General features: G+C 41.1%; 1 protein-coding gene across 1 annotated transcript; it reads left to right on the top strand.

The window, feature by feature from the left end:
* Window positions 1-563: 563 nt before the first annotated feature.
* mios (missing oocyte, meiosis regulator, homolog) lies at window positions 564-14,557 on the top strand. Its single transcript, XM_080040020.1, has 12 exons — window positions 564-668; window positions 1,311-2,177; window positions 2,658-3,158; window positions 3,274-3,361; window positions 3,674-3,928; window positions 6,069-6,238; window positions 6,983-7,048; window positions 7,379-7,537; window positions 9,309-9,461; window positions 10,558-10,762; window positions 11,434-11,563; window positions 14,135-14,557. The coding sequence occupies exons 2-12, from the start codon at window positions 1,359-1,361 to the stop codon at window positions 14,223-14,225; spliced, it is 2,637 nt and encodes an 878-aa protein (XP_079896146.1). The 5' UTR covers window positions 564-668; window positions 1,311-1,358; the 3' UTR covers window positions 14,226-14,557.
* The last annotated feature ends 2,544 nt before the right edge of the window (window positions 14,558-17,101 follow it).

Genomic DNA, 17,101 nt, shown 5'->3' with positions numbered 1-17,101 from the left:
TTGTTTTACTTTTCCACTGTCGCCCACTAATGCTAAAACCAGATGAGTTGTAAGTATGATTCACATACAGCACAGATAGCTTGTTTATTTAAAGTAACATAGTAGTAAACTTAAATCTGAAGATCAGTGTAGACAGATTGGTTCCAGCCCCTTTGGGGATAAAAAAAGCATAAATATTTTTTTCAAATAATCAGCTAAGAGTAATATGATATCTTAAATATTTTGATAATCTGTGGGTCATTGGGATGGTATTTGAATTGAGTGCTTTTCTCTCTGTGTATTCCCCCACAGTTTGGTTGTGGCACCCTCTGGTGGTTCCTGAAAGAATTGCATGGACCTCAGCTAAAGGAGACACTACGAGACATTGTAATGCTTTTCAGGCAAAGTTCTGTTAAAAAAAACCCCAATTGAATCCAGAATATTTAAAAACATACATAAAGCTATAACCAAAATGTACAGCTCGAGCATATATTTGCATCTACATTTTTTATCCCAAACGTTGTGGATCACGACATGACACCGGAACTGTGAGAACTGCTGACGTTTCTAGCACTCCGGACATGTTTTGATGTAACACACAACACTCAGTTGTGGCTAAAAATGTCCCCATCGCGACATGTGTGTGACAAACCTTAATCCACCTGCTCATTTAAACCTACTACGTGATTGTAAGTACACAGCTTTGTCTACGTTGCTTAGTGTTTGCAAAAGTGTCTGGCTAAACCTGCGCGAGCTAAACGTGCTTCACTCGTTAGCATTAGCTTGGATAAGTTAGCATGTCAACAAACTTTTACACGTCAACGTTACTTTGACATGTATGCGGTATTTCATTGTTGTGTTTTGGCCGACCTACCTTAGTTACAGTAAGGTGAGGTGTGTTATTTCTCTAGTTTTTCTTCCTATGTGCAAATCTTCGTTCGTTTAGTTTTTATTAGATTATTAGATCAAATGATCCTCTATTGTCATTGCACAATAATATTCAACATAATTCAGTTTGAGCAAACCAATTACATCTTAAATCAATAATCAATAAAAACAACAATAAATAATTGATAATACACGCTAAATAAACCCCTTTATATGGTACATTTTCAAATGTTATAGTTTCTCTATACTGCTTGGTTTTGGCTTATATTTTGCACTATTTAGAACTTATTTTTGTTGTTTAGACTACTTATATTTTTTTATTTTTAAATCCCTTGTACTTTATTGCACTGTGGGTCAATGAGAAACATATCTTCGATTATTCTGTATGTATAAATTTCAGATATTGACTGTAAAGTTGACTATGACTTTGATTAAATATGCAGGTTGCAGAAGACATTTTCCCTTGAGATCCTTGTAGCTGCTCCTGAACCATGAGTGGTTCCAAGCCGGACATCCTGTGGTCTCCCCACCACCCGGACCGCTATGTCATCTGTGACTCTGAGCTGGGCCTCTACCGCATCGGACCTGTGGGCAGCGCCGAAACCAAAGCCGGCACTCTGCCCCTCTCCGAAGAAACTGCTGCTACTCTACTGGCCATCAACTCTGACACCCCTTATATGAAATGTGTTGCCTGGTACCCAAAGCACGAGCCAGAGTGTCTGCTAGCCGTGGGACAAGCCAACGGCCGGGTGGTGCTCACCAGCCTTGGTCAGAGCCACAACTCAGCCTGTAAAGAGCTGGTGGGGAAGGAATTTGTACCGAAACATGCCCGTCAATGCAACACTTTAGCCTGGAACCCTGTAGATAGCAACATGCTAGCAGCAGGGTTGGACAAACACAGGGCGGACTTCTCTGTCCTCATATGGGACATCAGCAGTAAGTTCTCCCCGGAGACCAGCGTCACCGCTGAGAAGATTCGTCTGAATTCCGTGGATTTGGACTCGAGCTCCGTAGTGACCAAGCCGTTGTATGAGTTGGGTCAGAACGATGCATGCTTGTCCCTCTGCTGGCTGCTCCGTGACCCTAAGCTGCTGTTAGCGGGCATGCACAGGAACCTGGCTATATTTGACCTGAGGAACACCAGCCAGAAAACCTTTGTGAACACCAAGGCCATCCAGGGCGTGACGGTCGACCCGCACTTCCACGACCGCGTGGCGTCTTTCTACGAGGGCCAGGTGGCCATCTGGGACCTGAGGAAGTTTGAGAAGCCGGTGCTCACGCTCACTGAGCAGCCCAAGCCCCTCACCAAGGTACGATGCACTTGTTGTTATTTTCTAGGGCAGCAGAATGTATTACACGTATACAAAATAACAAGACACGTTTATTTATCTCCACTGTTTAGAGTTCTTCAGATTTTGTGAACATTACATTTGTGGGTCAAACAGTGCATATAAAATATGCAAATAATAAAATATAGAAGTGTTTCATTGGAGACTTGAGGAAATTAGTATTTAATATTATTTCAGCTGAAGCCCATGGTATTATGCAGTTTATTTTATTTTAGCAACAGTATATGTATTACACATATTCAATATTTCTCATTCAAATATATTTAAAATAAAAAATGTTATAACAACACTTGAAACGATGAAGCCACTTGCAAATGACAAGGTAGTAAAAAATTATTTTTTTTCCATTCTGAAGATGTCATTTGTTGGTGAAATATGGTACATTTCATTGGCAGAAATTTGGTAACCAACAACATGACCCTTTCCTTTTCTCATATACAGGTGGCTTGGTGTCCGACCCGTACCGGCCTGCTCGCCACTCTAACCCGCGACAGCAACATCATCCGCCTGTACGACATGCAGCACACCCCTACGCCCATCGGCGACGAGACGGAGCCCACCATCATCGAGCGCAGCGTGCAGCCCTGTGACACTCAGATCGGCAGCTTCGCGTGGCACCCCTCCACTCAGAACCGCATGGTGGTGGTGTCCGCAGCCAACCGGGTCATGACTGACTTCACTGTATTCGAACGCATCTCTTTAGCTTGGAGCTCCACCACCTCGTTAATGTGGGCGTGCGGCAGACACCTGTATGACTGTGTGGAGGATGGAGGAGAGGGACTGGAGAGCATCATAGAGAAAGACATCGCCACTAAGATGAGGCAGCGTGCTCAGTCACGGTACGGACACGATACCGTCCAGGTGTGGAAGAACCACCTGCTGGCAGGAGGCAACGACCCACAGCTCAAGTCTCTGTGGTACGATCTCTTCTATATCCTTTTTGTCCTTCTTGAAGTGGTGGGATCTTGATGCCTTAGTTAATCGTCTTGTTACTAATTATCTTGTGTGAACTGCAATATCAGTAACATTTCCTATACAAGCCTCACATATGAAGCAGTGTGCAGGGGACATGGAGCTGAAACTGCAGGGGAACAAACAGTCTGTGGTCCACTCTGGGATCAAGAACATTGTAAAGACCAGCTCAGGTAAGTCCCTGAGACTCTGATTGTCTTGGTACCGAATGTTTGAAGTTTAAACTTTATTTCAGACTGACTTCTTTCAACAACAATATAATTGCCCAATGACAATATATTAACAAATCATATGACATTGACAATTCATTGACATATGACACAACAATTCAGGATCCCTGCTGTCCGAAACAGGTATAGGCTGATGCTCTTGTTTATAATGCATAACCCTTTTTAAACAAAGGACATGCGTTATATACAAAGCTAAATAGTATATGTAAACATTAAGAATTGCTTGTTCTTCACGTGTCATCCTTGTTCCCCTAGGCACAACAGAGAACCGGCGGTGTTGGATCGGGTCGGACCGTCAGACGGACGTCCCTCGGTTCCTGAGTGAGGAGCGTCTGCTGGCCCTGAGGCTGTGTGGCTGGATCGGCCGCGGTCCAGACCTCGACGTGGAGGTCTTCCTGAGGTCTCTGGAGCAGGAGAGAGAGTGGGAACGGGCCGCTGCTGTAGCCCTGTTTAACCTGGACATACGACGGGCCATCCAGATACTCAACAAGGGAGCCACCGCTGAGAAGGGTCAGTGTGTGTCTTATTGTGTGTGTGTGTGTGTGTGTGTGTGTGTGTGTGTGTGTGTGTGTGTGTGTGTGTGTGTGTGTGTGTGTGTGTGTGTGTGTGTGTGTGTGTGTGTGTGTGTGTGTGTGTGTGTGTGTGTGTGTGTGTGTGTGTGTGTGTGTGTGTGTGTGTGTGTGTGTGTGTGTGTGTGTGTGTGTAAGGGGGAGGGAGAGGAAGACAAGTGTTGACTGACTGGAAGGAGGAATGTTTCAGACCAAACACACTATTATACCTGTAATGCTGTCTAACAAAAATGAATAAGTATATACTTCTTACTACTCCTTATTTTTGGACATGTTAAATTGGTGAAATATTTCTTTGGTTTATTTTATCTATTTTATTGGTTAATTTACTTTGGTTTATTTATTCACAACAACAAAATAAAGTCTCACATGTTTAAAAAATAACAAATAAAACTTAATTCATTTTTGTACATTTGGGCTGAAACAAGCAATTATTTTGTATTATTCATTCAAGTTGCCTTTTTCTTCTCTGAGACCCTGTTGATTAACACTTGTGATCTGCCACAGTGTAATTGTGTGTATGTCACATTGCCTCAATAGGAAATGATCTGAGTAATATTTATAAAGCTATGTCAACCAGACTCAGGTCTAGAGCGTGCATTAACATTTTAAAATACTTTTTCATAATTTTCAGTCTGTTTAGAAATGTAGTAAATATATTAATGTACGTTACTGATAAATATAAAGTCTTGAGTATAACGTCTTGACTAAGAAAAATTCCACCAATGTAGGTCAAACGTCCTTTTGCTGTGTGTTCTAATGAGTGTTGTCCCTAACATGACTGATGTTGTATTCATTAGAACAGGTGTGTCAACAGAGCCACTTCCACTCTTACAGTGGTTTGGTTTATATTCGCAAAGAGCAGCTATGATTTAATGCAATGTAGTAATTCTGATCCACAAACTTATGCAAAGATATGAACAGTTTTGTGGACATACGTTTGCCATGTTCCCAGTCTTTTACCACAAGCTAATAAAAAAAAGTGCATTTGCTACTTTGGCCACTTATTTCATTTCTTTAAATGTAGCTAAAACTCACAATTTAAAGTTACAATGAGTTTACTGATAAAGGAGTAGTTTAATATTCTGTCAAAATGTTAAAAAAAAGTATCTGCCTACCTGCACCTCTAAAGCTCCCCAATTAACATGATATAATCTTGTTGGTTCTGTTCAAAAATCGAAGTGTATATAACAACATTTTGGCTTTAACATGTGAATTAGTGATAAGTCTAAATAATTGATATGGATTGAATGAGTTGTACATTACTTTGGTCTTTGAAAATGCATTGCTCGATAGACGATTGATAAACAATACACAACAATCAGTACCAAGAAACTCTCTGTATCTCCGAAGAAGCAAGATATTTAAAGGGCTCTTAAAGGGTGCTTTAAACTTTACAGTTTGTTTTAAATGCTACTCCCTGATTAAGGCAGAGGCATGACCAAGAATGATAGAGTTGTTTTAAATGTGAGCTCAGGCTTCTTCAAGTAATCCCTGTGTCTTGGGAGTTTACTTTCGATGAGCCACAAAGCCAGCTAACCTATACGAATTGTATAAGAAGATCATAAAAAAACTTGATGGACCACAGTGTTAAACTTACAGTAGAAACTTCACAGATAATGAATAAACCTGCTGGTCTTGTCAAGTCACTTAAATTTATAGATCACATTTTGCCTCAGGGCTTAACAGCCGTTACAAAGTACAGTACGCTCTGTCCTTAGACCCTTAAAGGTGGAGTCGGCGATTCTGGAGAACGCTGGTTGTCAAAATAACTTTTGTCGAAATCAGTGAATACTGTATCTATCTACTCATTGTCCAATACCAGTCCATACTGTGTGTGTGGGCTGAAGTGATTTTGACAACAAGCGTTCTCCAGAATGGCTGACTCCACCATTCATTCAGACAAGGAACACCTTCCCCAAAAAACCCTATAACAGGGAAAATGGAAGGAATCAAAAGCGCAGCTGTCGATGACGGGATGACCTACCGTAACTAGATGTTGTGTGCACTGAACGGAGCAACAACAAAAACAGAAATCACAGTGTACATACAGTCTAAACACTTCTTTTTATTCTTCACAGGTGATCTGAACCTGAATGTAGTTGCCATGGCGTTGTCGGGCTACACAGATGAGAAGTCGTCTCTATGGAGGGAGATGTGCAGCTCTCTCAGGCTGCAGCTGAAGAACCCCTACCTCTGCGTCATGTTTGCCTTCCTCACAAGTGAACCCGGAGCCTACGATGGCGTGCTGGTATATGATCTATTACTATCACGTAATATCATGGCTTTATTGCAAAAAACTATGAAAAATTAAGAAAATAGGGAAAAGTGAACATTTTGTTCCCAGTTAATGGAAAAAGTTTACAGATCAGATGAATAGGAATGTAGCATATCCCATCGAATGATGATCTGACACTTGACTGATGATTTTAGAATTATTGCAAATCCCAAAACCTTGTTATAAAAACACAAAAAATAACAAAAACATGTTAGCTAGCTAGTAGCTACCTATCCATGCTGTTTACACAGCATTAGGAACAGTTATTACAAGTTCAAAAGTAATTTAAAACACAAGCTAAGTTTTTGTATTAAAGTATTACAGATACTAAACTTGTGCCTCTTCGGAGGTGGCTAACATATTGAACCTTTGACATTTATACCGTTTTTTTTAAAGCAACAACATAACAGGATTGTCTCACATGAATTGAGTTATTGACAAGGTAGTTAGGCTCCAAAGGTCTTTATTGGGACATCTGACATAAATAGCTATGTTACATATCTATCATCCATCACTATCAATTCATGTAAAATCAATCTTTCTATCTTGTATGCATAACATTACAAGCAAAGAATTAGTAATGCCAATACGAAGATACATAATCTATGTACTGAATTGTAAGAAGCAAACTGAAGACTTTTTCACCCCAAATTGTGATCCAATGTATTGATTTATGAAATGACAAGTTAAGTCTAATTTTTTCTGCCTGTGTTTCAGTATGAGAGCAGTGTTGCTGTGCGTGACCGAGTAGCCTTTGCCTGTATGTTTCTCAGCGACGCACAGGTAACAAAACACATTATGTCCTACTCCTCCTCATGATGCCTTACTGAAGTTATGCAGATGTCATACACTGTAGCACTACTTGAGTTGCTTTAAATGGAGATTATTATGTTGCAGCCTTTAATTATTTTTTAATTTGATTTTATTTGAATTCATTTTTTAAAATTCCCTTTCTAAGGTCTATTCTATTTTTGATGAATTTTAATCTTGATGTATTTGACAACCTTGTAAAGCACTTTGAATGGCCTTGTGTCGGAATTGTGCTATATAAATACACTTGCCGTGCCTTGCCTCATCTATGAACTGAATATCTCTGTGGGGATTTGTCTGCAGCTTCCTCGATACATCGACAAACTGACCAATGAGATGAAGGCGTCGGGGAACCTGGAAGGCATCCTGCTGACTGGTCTGACTAAAGATGGCGTGGACCTGATAGAAAGCTTTGTGGACAGGACGGGGGACGTTCAGACGGCCAGCTTCTGCATGCTGAAGGTACCGACACACAGATGAACAGTGCCATGGGCCCTGTGTCCAGAATAAAGTTGACAGTTCAAGACTGCGGTAAATTTGGGTAGATATTGACTAGCTACCACCTAATTTCACCTAAAAAAAGGACTCTCTAAGCTCGACTAATGGCTATACTGCACTGTATAAAGAGTGAAGGTATCATCATTTCAAAGGTGTTAATTATATGACATAGGATGTCAATGATTGCCTGAAACATGTTTGTTATTATTATGCGTCCTTTTTTGTCTTGTTGTGTATTTGTTTTGTCTGGCTATGTTAGTTTTTCTTGTTTTTCTACTCGCTCACTTTCACTCTCCCAAAAGGGAAATAGATTTCAATGAGACAATCTTGCCAAAATACACATTATATAAATACACAGTTTTGTTTTCGACATCTCGACCATGACACATTTGTGCCTCAAAATCACAAAGTCTAACTTTTATCTTATTTTTCTAAGGCACTGATGCCAACAACTCATTCTACCATTAAAAAAAAACAAAAAAAAAACACTGTTTGTGGATGGCCTATCAAGTAAACCTGTCTCAAAGTGCAACACAGGACATACATGTTTACTATTTGACTCAATCATTTAGTTTTACAGTAACATAAACTGCTATGACTCTTTAAGCACAATCAAAACAAATGGAAGAAAATACATCTGGTCTCAGATCCAATTCTCAAGCTGTTTTGGAAGTCAAAGTATTCTCATATAAATTATTATAGCACGAACGAAAACACTCCTGCATCTCCACCACACATTTTCAAAACACACTGGAACATTGTTAGAAGAAACAGGCCCATGGTTGAACCCGAATTGCCAACTCACCCTTAAACCACTTAATTTGGTTCACTGCGAGAGGTGAGAACAATGACATTTGAATCATTCAAAGCCACAGACTGGGTTCCTATTGTTGAAAAGGGCAGGGGAACAGCCCAACCGGACCGCAGTAAATGACCCCAAAATACAAGGTTATCTTAATCTTAAGAACAAAGAATGAGCCTTTGGTTTTTGATTGCACCCTTTGCAGAGATCAAGGCACATGCTAAAACTTGCCTGTTCATTTCTATAAGTCCACAGCCGTTAGTCTGAACACAATTACCACTGTAACCATATGAAGCAAGATTCTTGTTTGCTCTCATGGCCTTGTTCCTATAAAGCAATACTTAAGCAAATATAGTTGTGGAACAGGTCTTTAACTTTAGAACATGCTGTAGAACAACTCTCTCAGTTTACCTGATTGTGTTTTTGTCCTAACCTGCTCCCGAATAGAGTACAGCAGTGTGTATAAGGCATCCACCACCTATGCACTGTTTGCATTTACCTCACACACTTGTTCTTTTACATTTTTTACCATGGGTGCGGCAAGAGGCAGGGAGGGTGCGTACAGAGTTGAAAGTTAAAATGCTTGATTTTAAAATGTACCTCAAATCTGAACACATTACTTGAAAACGCTGGATTTTCTCCATATTATTGCCCAAACTGACCAAGGAACGTCAATAAAATACAGTCTAGTTTAAACTGAATTGATGATACCTTCATGTTGTTTTGTTCATATTATTGAAATTATGATAAGAATATTTAACTACTGGTAAATTGGGCTCATAAAAAAAAAACTCATTCTGATTGATAATGTGTAAGTCTTTTATTTTTTAACTAATATTTTGATAAAAAAAAAAATTCTTCAAATGCCAACAGTTGTTCATGTAAACTGAAGTGAAGATGTGACATTATGTAAATACTGTCATCTTCTTATAGGGTTCCCCTGGTGACGTGTTGAAAGACCCCCGAGTCCAATGCTGGATCGAAAACTACCGCAACCTGTTGGACGCGTGGAGATTCTGGCACAAACGGGCCGAGTTTGACATCCACAGAGGGAAGCTGGACCCCAGCTCCAAACCACTAGCCCAGGTAACAGACATCATTGACGATTAAATATTTCTACTGCTGAAACAACATTGACTGACTAACCCAACAAAAATGATGAACACATTCTGATTATTAATACTATATTTTTTTTTTATTTTTTTTTTTATTTATTTTGGTCATTTATCAAAAGAAAATGTCTGCTTAAATTTGCTGCATTGCCATGTTTTATGATACGTGTTATCATACGTTAGAGCTATAAATACTCCATCTGATAATGTCAGTCATTAATTATATGTTACTGGTTAGGTTTTGATAACATTCTTGGAAATGCATGTTTACTATCCCTGTTAGACATTATTACAATGACAGTGACAGTCTGTAGTAAACATTTCTTTCCTCATAAGTAAATAGTATGCTTGCTTTGTTTGTTACAACACAAGTAGTATCTGCCAAGCTATGTGTAAGCCAAGTTCGTAACACACACACACACACAGCTCTGCTCTCACACTCGTCATCAAACCTATGTTGTAGTTAGTGAGACTGTACTTAAAGGTGAAGTCAGCAATTCTGGAGAATGTTTGTTGTCAAAATATTTTTTTGGTCAAAATCTGTGTATATCTCCTCATGATCCACCACCATACAACACATCCTAGCCTCTGTAAATGGTCATGTTGCTAGCTACAGTGGGCCTCATTTATTTACATACCCGTTAACCTGAGAGGTTGTGCATTAAAACCAGATATTTTTTCTTTTGGAGCAGACACAGTATCGACAGGTAGCTGATCATGAGGAGATATTCTCGGATTTCTACAAAGTGATTTTGACAAGCATTCTCCAAAATGGTTCACTCCACCTTTAATAACCCCTAAAACAAAAAAAGGTTTTTATGTGCGAGTATGATTATACTGGTGCTACAAACAAAAATCGGACCTCACTTTACTAACTGCATCACGACATTCCAATATTCACGGTTAAGCTTGTTGGGATTATTGCCGTAGTATTATCTAACACTTATCTCCCTCTCGCCTGCCAAGTGTAAATGCAGACAGCTGGTGAGCGTGTGCGTGTTGATTCTACCTTCACGTTCACAGGTTTTCTTATCAAACGACCTTTACTCTTCATTCTCTCTGTGCGACAGGTGTTTGTGAGCTGCAACTTCTGCGGGAAGTCCATCTCGTACAGCTGCTCTGCGTTGCCTCACCAGGGCCGAGGCTTCAGTCAGTACGGAGTCAGCGGTTCGCCGACCAAGTCCAAAGTCACCAGTTGCCCCGGCTGCAGAAAGCCTCTGCCACGCTGTGCCCTCTGCCTCATGAACATGGGCACACCTGTGTCTAACTGCCCAGGTAAAACTGGCCCTGTGTAGAGTATGTAGACAGATGCTCAGGGGGTATTTACAGTAACTGGCATAGATTCATGAAAGTTCATGAAAGTTTTGTCAGTTGATTGTTTACATTAATACAATATTTTTTTTGTGTTACGATTTTCTCAGAAATGTTTGAATAAATATGCAAATGTTGCAAGGTCTAACTACCGGGAATTATGTGCACATTTGCATATAAAAACAAAACAAAAACTAAGTGTTGAATAAAGCCAGAGTTGAAATCTGTTACATTTTTACAACATATGAGTGTCCAAAGTATTTGAAGTACAGATTTTGGATGCAGAATAGTGCTAAGAATGCGTTAGGAATGTTTAGTTGATGTAAGTGTTAAGAAGTTTAGATTTTTGGTTCAGTATATTGAGAAAAAAAAACTACTAATGTTGAGATAATTGCCATTAAAGATGGTTTTATTGGAGAAATATACAGATGCATTGCAAACAGACAAGGCATGGTAAAATAATTACCTAACTGAGCATTTGCATGGGAGTAAGTGTGAACCTTTATCAGCATTTATGGGCAGGTGCATGTTGCTGTTTAGTTTCATCAAGTTTCCTTATTTCTGTGACGTCACTCATGTTAATAGAGATTTTATGGATTGTTAATATTGACACATGGATAACTCTCCTACGGCAGGAACGGGGAAGTCCGACGAGAAGGTGGATTTGACAAGGGAGAACAAACTGGCTCAGTTCAACAACTGGTTCACCTGGTGTCACAACTGTCGCCATGGCGGCCACGCGGGACACATGCTCAGCTGGTTCAGGTGGGTCTAGCTGGATGTGTACATCATCTCCATGCATATGTGAACATACTAAACATTACATTACATTTTTATCAGACGCTTTTATCCAAAGCAACTTACGACTGGAGGTAGGCAGTTAGAAGTAAAAACTGCGAATTTATCATTGATATAATATGGGGTTAAAAATAATAAAAATGCCTACATCTAGCCTATAAATAAAGAAGAAAAACATCAAATTATTGTTGTTTCATATGGTTATAATATGTAGCCCTGTGACAATGCCAGGTTATGTGGCTTCTAGCCTACGATGTGAAACATCATTTTTTACTGTATGTTTGCTGCTGGACGCGCGGCTCGCGTGAAGAATAGGCTCAAACTGAAACACAGCTGATTAAGCAGTGTATCAGCTGGGTGTCAGTTCGGCGCAGTTCAGCACCAAACTGACACGGGGACAGTATTGACGGTCCCGTTGGGAAGAACAATAAAAAAACACACTTCATGCAAAGCGCAGCGTGAACCTGTTGGCACTGTAGGCTACGGGAGACGCTCCTCTCCATCTGATCGCTGATCCGCACGCGTCATTATCAAATGTAATATTTTCGCTCGGGGCTCCCGGTCAAACCACAACTAATCTTCCTAACAATGGCGACAACAACACTTTCCCATAATGTGAAGCTGATGGCGATTTATTAAAAAAGAAAAGAAAGAAAAGGCGCAGTGCTTCCTGCAATTGGGTCGGATCGAGTCCGGACAAATTCACACCACAAACGAACTGCAGCAGAGTGCGTTTTGAAGCGCATCGAGACTACCTCTTCAGCTGGGTCTCGGAGCGTTTGTTTGGTCCGCCCCCGAGTGCGATTGCTGTATTCACACCTGTCTGAAAGATGCGCACCGAAGGTGGAAGTGCACCTGAGTTCGTTTCAACCGAACTAAACACAGCATGTGTGAATACACCCTCAGACCCCGTTTCCACTTGGCATTAACATCTGACTTTTGGAATCGGATCACATGAATACAGCTCTGACTACAGGTGAAAACACTCTCAAGACGCATTGAGATCGGATCACAAAAACCACATTCGGAGGTGGTTTACGTCGGTTGTGTCGCTTGTATCCACATTAATTTTGTAGTGGGAACACCTATGTGGTTTTTGGTCACATTAGGGACCGCCTACTCAACTGCTGCCCCCTGCCTGAGCGGAAATACGTTGAAAATGCATCACTGGCGTTCATACAGCTTTTATAGAAGCCTCATGAACGTTAGTTGCATCCGCCAGTATTGTAAATGACAAACTTTCTGTCCTCTGTTTTCATTTCACTGCGTAAATCTGAAAACACGGAAATCGCTGCTATTGACTGGAGAGCTGCAAGGCAACAACTTCCTGTTCTTATCTGCTTAAGAATAAAAGTCAACTCGCGTTTGGCTAGTAACAGGCTTTTAATGTGAAGGCGCACAGGAAATATTCTGTTCGCATATATGCAGTATCTTAACTGCATATAGAAAGCCGTGTAGGCTACTGGTGGTTGTGACAAGAGTGTAGCAAACGTTAGAAAAGCCGCCCGGCAAACACACATCTTTCACCAACCAAAGAGGCGTAATAACTTACTCGCCTAAGAGTTTTTACTTTTATATAGGCCTTCTATCTATGATATTTCCCGCATTTGGCGAGTGTTAATGTAGAGCCCTCTAAGCAGTGTTGTGCATCGCTCCTCCTTGTCTAAATGAGACAGTAGCCTATCTCGTCAACCTAGACTGGTAATTATCTTCGCATGTAGGCTTAATGCATTTTAATAGCAAATGCGATTAAAACTGTGGCACTGTACAGCCCTGTATGTTTACTTGTTTGAACCCCACCGGTTAAAAACAGCAATGCAAACGGAAATTATGTACGTGTTGATTTAAATACAGCGGATCACAAGTAGACAGAGAAGTCACATTTGAAAATACAAGTGGGAACACACGGACTGAGAGCTGGCCACTTGTAACTATATTCAAAAAGTCAGATGTTAATCCCAGGTGGAAACAGGGTCTCACTTCACTTGCCCTGCCCTGACCAGGGGGTCCTGCTTAAATTTTCTTTCACAATGTTCTGAAGGGGCAGATTATTGTTTGATCAACAGCAATTCCTACCGTTGTTAGAGGTCCTGTTTCAAACCCAAAGTGGACACGTGCTTCTCTCCTCTCTGCACAAAAAATGTCTTGTCTTTCTGTGAATGTATAGTTACAATATAAACAAGCTGGTTTGGAAGCGATCATGCTACGTATTTGAGGGTAAAGCTGAACACCTTCCCTTAAACAGTAGCCTACGTGTAAACAGTAGTTATTTATCACTAACAAAGACAATGTCCGATAGAAAGAATAGATCTACCGTAACACCCTCTTTGCTTGGCTTTTTTCAAGTGCTTTACTATATTCCCTTTTAATTGATGATGAATTCAATGACAGGACGGTACACAAAATAACTGCAATTCCCTTTTGTATTTTTACAGCCAGGATATACAATACAGACTCCGATATCGTATATTGTTTACACAGTTTTTAATTATCACCATGCCGTCGTTCTTTTAACTGACGTTCATGTGTCCGTTACAGAGACCACACAGAGTGCCCAGTGTCGGCGTGCACGTGTAAATGCATGCAGCTGGACACCACGGGGAACCTGGTGCCTTCAGACAGCAGCTAAACAGGAGAACGCGGACGCCTGTCGCAAACTGACGCCAAAACACCAGCCCCAAGCCCAACGCCAACCCAGCGCAGGTTCACTACTGCTGCAGCCGCCCACCCCTCCACACCGACAACTGGGCCAGGGGGACAAAGGGAGCAAGCAGCAGGCCTTCTCCGGAGTTAGCTGCTGGAATAGAATGACATACTGTTAAAGTTATAGGCTAGTGAATGTAGTGTTGTAACAGAGCCCTATATGAAGAAGGGAGGTTGTGTGCATGTGCGTGTGTGTGTGTGTGTGTGTGTGTGTGTGTGTGTGTGTGTGTGTGTGTGTGTGTGTGTGTGTGTGTGTGTGTGTGTGTGTGTGTGTGTGTGTGTGTGTGTGTGTGTGTGTGTGTGTGTGTGTGTGTGTGTGTGAGAGTGAGAGTGTGTTTGCGTGCACGGTCGTGTGTGTGTTAACTGATCTCACTAACTGAATCAATGACAGAAAGGGAGCAAATGCAAACTCACCGCTCTGCTAATATAAATTCCACTCAGGAGAAACACAACACAAGAGGCTTTGCTGTAATCAACCTCTTCCGATCTAACCTGAATCAGGCTTATGATTATGGTTTTATTATGATCTATTAAAAAAACAAACACAAAATCAAATGTTCACTCACTCATCAGGTTGTAAAAGATGTGATCACAAGTGCCAATATATCTATTTTGTGGCTTGTATTTTAATACACTATATTTAACGTCTGAGTTTGTCTTAACGAAAAAAGGATCTTCACATACCTCAGCAAAGTAGTTTTGGGGTTAAAGGACGGTAACACAGGGTGAAAGGATGGAGTGTAGCGCACAATAACAAACGTTCCCTTGCTCTCTTCATGTTCCTCTGTGCCTCTTTTTCATCTGGCATTGTACAAGGAGGTCTTCCAGTGCGAGGAGGGAGGGGAGGTGGTTTTTGGGGATGAGGAATTGGAGAAGGATAAGGGGTAGAGGGGGTAAGGGGTGGTGGGGAGGGTGCGTCTGTATTCAACCAGCCAACTCCAGGCCTGTGGTCCATGAAAGAAACTCGCCCAGAAAACAGCAGCTGCTCGGCACTCTGACAAGACCCTCCAGATTGTTCCCCTCATAAAGAACCTCAGCTGCCGGAACACTATTGACTCAAAGAGAGGAGCCCCAGCCCCATCTATACCCCCCCCTCCTCGTACACCCTCCGACATACACAGACTTGCCCTCTCGCTTTCTTTCTGTCTTTCTTTCTTTCTCCCTTCTCTCCGGTGCCCAAATTACACCCGAAAACTTTGCATACCACACATCAATCCCAAGGATGGGCGCCGTCTGTGCAGATGGGGGGGGCTGGGGGGGGGGGACGTCCGTGTGTAAGCCGCATTGTAAATGTGTTTTTTTTCCTCCACTCTTTTCTCTGCTGCCACCCTCCCCGCTCTGTCACTAACCTAGGCAGGCATTGTAAAGTGAGAGGCAGCCTGCACCAGAGCCGGCTAAATCACTTAGTCATGGAGTAGGGAGGGGGTGAGGGAGGAGGTGAGAAGGGGGGCACAGGAGCTACTGTATGCCGCTTGCTGCTGCTTTCACCAGGATCTCTTCCCTGTGTGTGGGAGGTTTTATAGGCCTGCGTGCCCTTTTGTCAACTAGTTTGGAGTGGAGCTGACAAATTGGCGAGCATGTGTAGCGTCCCCGAAAAACAGGGCCGGCTGGAATTTCATCCTTTCACTGTTTCTTGTGTGTTTTTTTTCTTTTAAATAAATTCCGACAAATTGGAGCGCTGCTGAATGGAGTGTCCATATGTTTACAATGTTTATTTTTCACATTTAATATGATGGCGTGGGTTTTCTGTCATGTGCATTCTTAATATTTTCTTAAAAACATTGAGTCACACATTTATTTTTCTTGCTTAGGAACTCCCACAGAACAACACACTATCAATGTAGGCAGAAAGATGGACACAGAGGAAAAACACATTTTGGGATTCAAAGCTAGACAATAAACCTCTGTATTAGCTATTTATTAGATTGAAAGTACACTATTGTCCTTGAAACCAGCTGTTGTAACAACATTCGGAACATAAGGTCCATTAGTAGCTGTTGTGGAGCTTTTTAATCAAAACACAATATATCCCCTGCAGATGGAGTCTTAATCATAGATCCATAGATGGTCAAATATTCTTATTAGGTGAAATTACTACATATTGTGGCTTTAAAGTACTTGTCATGAAAATGTTTAGACTTAAATGTATGTCTGGAAAGCAGAAGTTAATCTCACCACAACCAAAATAAACGTTATTGCCCATGTAGCAGGTGTAATATATGAACAAAATATGCCAAAACTATCATGCACAGGTGATAACATATTTAAAGATACATGGACACTGACATATAGTTCAGTTTCAATTTACAGGTCACATTGTGACTGTAAACTCTATACAAGGCACACAATTTTATCACAATCAACTGATATTTCAAGATGAACAGTGATATTGTAGTGAATGTAGCCTGGTCCAACCAGACCATGTACTTAATTTCATTTGTACAGAAGTGAAATGAAAATTGAGCGGAAGTAGGTAGGGGGGCGGTGCCAGGCTAGTGATATTGCACATTTAAGCTTATAAATATTATAATACAAATTAAATTTCAAATGAAAATGACTTTGGGTTTGGTTGCCTTTATTTTTTATGTTTTAATTTTCAGGAAAAAAATAAATTAAAAACTTTTACCCATTCTAATATATGTCTCACCTGATTGGAGGATGGCACGACCCATGCACAAGCTTGCAACCAATCAGCGACATTACTGTACTACGCCACGGACCAATCAGAAGCCGAGAAGGGAGCAGCGTAGTCCGCCCACAGGCGGTAGTACTGCCAGTAGTCTGGCCGAAACAACTGTCATT

The sequence above is a fragment of the Ammodytes marinus genome (genome assembly GCF_949987685.1).
Source record: "Ammodytes marinus genome assembly, chromosome: 13".
Classification (NCBI taxonomy): Eukaryota; Metazoa; Chordata; class Actinopteri; order Uranoscopiformes; family Ammodytidae; genus Ammodytes; species Ammodytes marinus.
This window is presented reverse-complemented; position numbering and strand designations above follow the sequence as displayed.